Below are 6,679 nucleotides of genomic sequence, written 5' to 3'. Positions count from 1 at the left end.
GGAGGAGCTGCTGAGGCCCGACTGCCCCGAGCCCGCGGGCCTGGACGCGGCCCGCGAGGGCCCCGACAGAAACTTCCGACTGAGCGAGCACCGCCAGGCCCTGGCCGCCGCCAAGCACCGAGGCCCCGCGCCGCCCCCGGGGAGCCCGGAGCCCAGCCCCGGCCCGTGGGGCGAGGAGCACCCGGCGGACAGGAGCCTCCGGGGCTGGGAGAGGGCGGGCGACCGCAGCGACCCTCCCGCCGCGGACGAGGCACGGCGGTCCGACCCGGAGGCCGAGGCGCCCCCGGCGCGGGGCGGCGAGGCCGCCCAGAGCGGCGGGGCCGAGGCGGTGATCGTCTCCAGGTCGGATCCCAGAGACGAGAAACTGGCCCTGTACCTGGCGGAGGTGGAGAGGCAGGACAAGTACCTGCGACAGAGGAATAAGTACCGTTTTCACATCATTCCCGACGGCAACTGCCTCTACCGGGCGGTCAGCAAGACGGTGTACGGGGACCAGAGCCTGCACCGAGAGCTGAGGGAACAGACGGTGCATTACATCGCCGATCATCTTGACCACTTTAGCCCCCTGATTGAGGGCGACGTGGGGGAGTTCATCATCGCTGCTGCTCAAGACGGGGCGTGGGCCGGGTACCCGGAGCTGCTGGCCATGGGGCAGATGCTGAATGTGAATATACATTTAACTACTGGAGGGAGGTTGGAGAGCCCCACGGTGTCTACCATGATTCACTATTTGGGCCCAGAGGATTCCCTAAGGCCTAGTATTTGGCTCAGTTGGCTCAGTAATGGACATTATGATGCGGTGTTCGATCACTCCTATCCTAACCCAGAGTATGACAGTTGGTGCAAACAGACTCAAGTGCAGAGAAAACGCGATGAGGAACTTGCCAAATCCATGGCCATATCCCTGTCCAAAATGTATATTGAACAAAATGCATGCTCTTGAAGTGGCTGAAAACCCACACCCTGGGAGAATTGCATACGTGATTTGTGTCGGGAGAATTATGAACTCTAATCAGGGTAATAGCACTTTTAAACTTCCTAGTAGATTTACTGTAGGTGTAATGCCTTAATCATTTTTTTGAATGTTTTCTCCTCAGAGCTGAAGGTTGCTGGGCACCTAAATGATGTTTCATGATGGCTTTCGGTGATCCTACTGTCCTACTGCTATTTATAATTTGCTGTATAAAGTTGGCACTACTTAATTTGCAAGCTAGTTTCTCACGGTGTAAATTTGTTCATTCCTGGTCATCTGTTTTCTACACAAATGTATTTTTGCACAACATTTTTAAAAATTGGTGTACCTTCACCTATGACGTGTGTTCCATTTTGACAGCTTTCCAGCATAAATCCAGAGAAGCGCTTTACATGAAGTTTCTTACTTTGAACAGAGTTTTGTGATTTAGTAGTGATTTTATGTTGTTCACTTTGAATTTTACGATTCTTAGATAATTATTTCGAGTGGATATTGATGCGTTCGTGTTACCAGACTGATTGGCCCATTCCATTTTGATGAAAACCAGATTTGTTGTTTTGGAAATCATTATTTTTCTAGAAATGGTAAACCTTTTAAAGAGAAACACTTAAGGGAAGGTTGTGGGAGTTTTCTTTAAGGGATAGTACCAGCTTACTTGAATGAAAGTCTGATGTTTGCTGATGGTACAGTGACAACTCTTCTTGTAGTTTGGTTGGCATTTAGAGTAGATTGGTGCTCTGAACTGTTTTTATTTATATTTGTCATTTTGTTATAGAAGCATTTTAACTTTGTGACAAGATAAGCCTCCTGCTTTGTATGGCTTCTCGGATTCAACTAAGAGATTTGAAAAACTAACAGCATAAATGCCTTGGATCAACCGTGGCGGTTGTTTCACAGCAGGAGAATACCGTCTTAATATTTTATTCCTTTTAAATTCTCTCAAAAGGCAAAATAGGATTGCCCTGTATTATGTACAAATAAAAATGTCTGTAAACAGATCTTGTATGGTTTGCTGGGTCAAACAGTGTTCCCAACCTGAAATCTATCTTATTTCCACTTTAACTACTTTCAGTCCTATTTATTAAGTACTGCAGTTTGTACTTTTTTTATTTTGTAACATTTTGTGATTTTTTTGTACAATGCTGTATTTGTACAATAGAGCGATTCTCAGCTGATGGAATGAATGAATAAAATGTGTAATTTTACTTTGGCAATGTCTTTTTGGCTAAGGCCGTTTTTGAATTTCAAAAGTGACACTTGTGGGAGCTTTTCTTACACGTATGTGCCTTTTTTCCGTGTGTAAAGCTGTCACGGAATTCTGAGGGAGGTTTCTTAAGTTCTCACGTGAACAGGGTAGGATAATCATTAGTCATTTCACAGGATAAGTCTTTGAGAAATATAATTTAAAGGTGGAGTAACTGAGGACATTGCTCTCATTATTTCTAATTATAATTCCTGTCAAACTATAGAGGATGGCTACTAAACAGGGAAGTGCAGGTATTGTGTTAGCCAGCACAGTGTCTAAGTATCAGGGTTTTGCGTTTCACTTATTCTCAGCACAGATTCACATGTTTCAAAGAGTAACCAAAGCAGTGCCCTAATTTTTATCCAGTCTGGCATCTGGAGACCACGGGAATCTATTAAGTTTAACATGTGTTAATCGGATTTACTTTACAAGCACACCTGTGTATATATAATCGGGGTATGTTGTTTATCGTAGAATAAAAACAGCTGCTTTGGATGTTTTACTTTACAGTTGATAATGGCATCTGTTTATGTGTCACATTTGAGCTTGAGTTCATTGCTTAACCACATTTTTGGAAGAATGCCATTGGTTAGCAGGACAATTTCCTTTAAATGTTAACTAATGAACTTTTTTAAATGTTAACTAATCACGCATCTCTGCTTTTTTAGGCAAGATAAGGTTTGCCTCATGGCATCGCTGATTAACTTGGGGAAAAAAATTATTTGAATTACCTAGCTAAATATGGCTCTTTCCTCTTCTCCCCTTTATGTAGACATGTATAAAATTTGGATATGCTTAAAACTTACACATATGAATAGGCTAATTAGGTATAATTTCCTAAAAAGCATTCTAGAAGCCCATGACTATTCGGAAGAAACCGATTTCTTCTGGGTTCGGTTTCATTTTTGAATTAGAGTCCCAACTCCTCGATTGAGATTCTCAAAGGTGTGTGTTAAAAAAAAAAAAATTAACGAATCCTAAGATTGTATTGCACGGCAACACGTTTTTTTAGCGGTCTCGCCTAAAATATCTGTGTCTTTCCCATTGTCTTTCTTTGGCTCGAGGTTTGTTTTTGTTTTTGTTTTTGTTTTTTTGAAGAAGTGTCGTGTCGTAACTCCCTTACACTCAGTATTTATTCTCTGCTGTCATCCCAGGTTTAGATATTTAGTAGCAGTGCTGGGTCGAGCGTTGAAGCGGTGGAAATGTGGTGGATGTAATTTACTTACTCTCAGCAGCCAGATTGGTTCATATTCCTTCAGATATTCTCTAAGAAAAGGAAATGCCTTAGGGTTCCTTGAACATCAAAGTTGGTTAGCCTCAGCTTGGGGAAACAGTCTTTATGTTGCCATGTTTTCTCCATAGTTTTTGTATTAAAGAAGAGGATCTTGAGCTAATCTCACTACTTTTTAAAATTTATTTTATGTGTTTTCCCTCTTTCCCTAAAAGGTGAGAAAGTTGAACTCTAAAAGTTAGCTTGGTACTCGGCGTGCCCATATGGAGGAAAAGTATTAGCGAATAAAAATAGGTTTTAAACCTTTGGACCTCTGATAATTTAACATGCAGGTAAACATAACCGGAGACATTCAAGTGTCTGTATCAGATCTGTCATGGTCACGCTCAACGATTGTTACATGAAATCCCAAGCCCAGACCTTATTACTCTTTGGAGTGTCTATAACCATCTCAAAGAGTCACCAAGAAACTAGATGGCATTGAATTCCATTTCATTCCCTAAATGTACTAAGTGCACTAGACACGGACTGTATATTATGTTCCCTGTTGAGTCTCTGCGCTCAAACCTAGTAACTAGCAGAGTAAATGCTCAGTAAGTATTTGTTGAAAGAATGGATTGAAGGAAAGCGTGAGCTTGGGACAATATTTGGTGGATGTGAAATTAAGTAAAAATGATTGGATTCTACAATTACGGGGCATTGCCACTGACAGAGTAATTCTGAGCTTGTCACTTACAAAAAGGCAGTGAAGTCTTTAATTCTCTAATGGAAAAAGTAGATTTTGAAACCCAAAGATCAGAATTTGATGTGATCTCTGTGTCATCTTGCAAACATCTTGAGAGCTAAACTAAGGAAAATTATTTAAAAATAGAACTTCCATTCATCTGAAGTGATTTTGAAAGTGTTGCCTCAGCCCCGGGGCCTTGCTCTGACTTGCTTTCGGGGTTGCACGCATCTCGAGTCCAGTCTACGCCATTTCCTCGTTCTGTTCTGTTTTCTTTCTATAGCCTGGTTCGGAAGGAAACGTTGGACAGATTTCAGGCATGTTTTAGGATTGTTGTGTTCAATAGCACCGGCCTCAGCCTTACACCATTGGTCACCGGGGCCTGGGCAAGCAGATCTATTGGGGGAAAAGAATCGGTGTATTTCCTCCCACTGTAAATTAGGTCAGTGACTATTCTATGAGTAGAGGTCAGAGAGAGAGAGAGTTCACTGTCATCAGATTACTAGTAGTAAAATCCTATCTAGCCTGGTTTTCACAAGTGAATTTTCTAATGGAGCGGTCTATTAAGGTCTAGAATTTAAAACAAAACTGCTTTCGATAAAATTCTTTTAAGAAGCAATCTGTGGTGCACTAATTTGCCTTTGTGAAATAATAACGTAGTTTGATCTTCCTTGAATGGCTGAGTGCTTTCATGGTGGCGTGGGTATGTGGACGTGAAGCCACGGCAGGCTGCTGGAGGTCCCACAAGTCCCTTGTACTTTAAAGGATCTCAGAGTGCTCGCACTTTTGTCTTTGTGGTTTATACTTTCCTGTCTCCTCCCTCAAACCCGGTTCCCCATCCTGATTTCCTATGTTGAATTAAAGACACCAATAAGCAGGCTTATCAGAATTGACTCTAGGATAATAGGAAATGGGTTTCTAATCTGAGAATAGGATGTTCTGTTATGAGTAATGTGCTCAGCTTTAGTTTTGGGGCAACGAGAGAGGTTTTTTTGCTTATATTTTTGTCTTCTTTTTATTTGTTTTTTTGAGAGAGAGAGAGAGAGTGGGGAGAGGGGGAGAGGGACAGAGGGGGAGAGAGAGGGGGGGAAAGAGAATCTTAGAGACAGAGAGAGGGGAGGGGCAGAGAGAGAAAGGGAGAGAAAGAATCCTAAGCGGGCTCTGCACTGTCAGTGCAGAGTCCAACGCGGGGCTTGAGCCCGTGAACCGTGAGATCATGACCTGAGCTGAAACCAAGAGTTGGTCGCTTAATCTACTGAGCTACCCAGGCGCCCTGAGGGAGAGAGAATCTTAAGCAGGCTCCATGTTTAACGTGGAGCCCAATGCGGGGTTCGTCTCACAACCCTGGGATCATGACCTGAGCCAAAATCAAGTGTCGGATGTTCAACAGACTGGGCCACCCAGGCACACCCATCTTCTTTTGTGCATGCTGTGGGTAGTATCCTGGAAATGCTGAATTTTCTGATTAAGGGACCCCGGAATGTACGTAGTGCCATATTCAAACAAAACAAAACAAGACAACTTGAGGCTAACTATCTTAGTCCTCAAAGCTGCAATTGATTTGTCATTGCCTGGTTGATACTTTGCTTCCTCTCTGCCACATGTCATCCTTTTTGTGTACCTGTCATTGTCTTCCTTTTGCTTTTTGTATTTAGTGTTCTGGTTCACCACGATGTGCTGATTATGAAGTAATTCAAATTTCAGTTCTGTATTGAAGACTCCAAAGTACAGTACACATAGATAGGTCTAGTACAAATATGACTATTGTCTTTCGAACGGCCTCTCCCTAATACTCCTTTAATGAGCGTGCATTATGTCTACACTGGGTAAATAAGTGAGTCTTCCTCATCCTGGCCTTCCCTTTTCTTTGAAGGATTTTTCCCTTATATTGATTAGAATGGTTGAATAGGCACTCTGCAATTAACCTGAATAGAACTCAGGCAACGACAATTGGAAAAACTCCCAATGGGATTTGTACGTTTTATATGCGACAGCAGTTAGAGAAAACCTCCCCCCATCCCAAGAATTTTATATTTTGAACTGGAATTTTTAGCAAATAACGACGTCAGGTAGATTGAGAGTATGTAGAGAGGTAGCCTCAGTGACGTACGCTTGAAGTGATGATGGAGAACAAATGTTCCACTTAGATGAGAAGTTCTCTCAACAATTTTAACTGCGGACTGTGTGGTTATATTTCGTAGCCTATCAAAGCGCAAAAGGGCGGTGTGCAAAGTAGGTAATTGTGAAGGAAATTTAAACCAATGGGTCATGTAAAACCTGTGCAGCCAATTTGTAAAATAAACTCAAATAAAGCTTTCGGTTCTAATGACAAACAGGAAACATTCACACCTTTTGTCTCTTACAGTGAAATTTGAACCGTACTGATGATAGAATAGTACTAAAGAAGCAGAAGATCACCGTGAGGAAATTCTCAGCTGTCGCTTCACCGCCTTGGTCATCTTGCCGGAAAGTGCCAGACCTGGGGGTGGGGAGGGGCGTTAACAA

General features: G+C 42.7%; 1 protein-coding gene across 1 annotated transcript in view; it reads left to right on the top strand.

Moving 5' to 3' along the window:
- OTUD1 (OTU deubiquitinase 1) overlaps positions 1 to 2,182 on the top strand; it is a 2,695-nt gene extending 513 nt beyond the window's left edge. The window contains exon 2 of the mRNA XM_040450945.1: positions 5 to 2,182. Coding sequence (XP_040306879.1) covers positions 5 to 943 — 939 coding nt within the window. The 3' untranslated portion in view covers positions 944 to 2,182. The remainder of the gene's footprint in view (positions 1 to 4) is intronic.
- Positions 2,183 to 6,679: the final 4,497 nt, after the last annotated feature.

This window comes from Herpailurus yagouaroundi, unplaced genomic scaffold (genome assembly GCF_014898765.1).
Source record: "Herpailurus yagouaroundi ecotype Mexico unplaced genomic scaffold, PumYag 203, whole genome shotgun sequence".
Classification (NCBI taxonomy): Eukaryota; Metazoa; Chordata; class Mammalia; order Carnivora; family Felidae; genus Herpailurus; species Herpailurus yagouaroundi.
The sequence above is the reverse complement of the archived record's forward strand: the minus strand, read 5'-3'. Positions and strand labels throughout refer to the sequence as shown.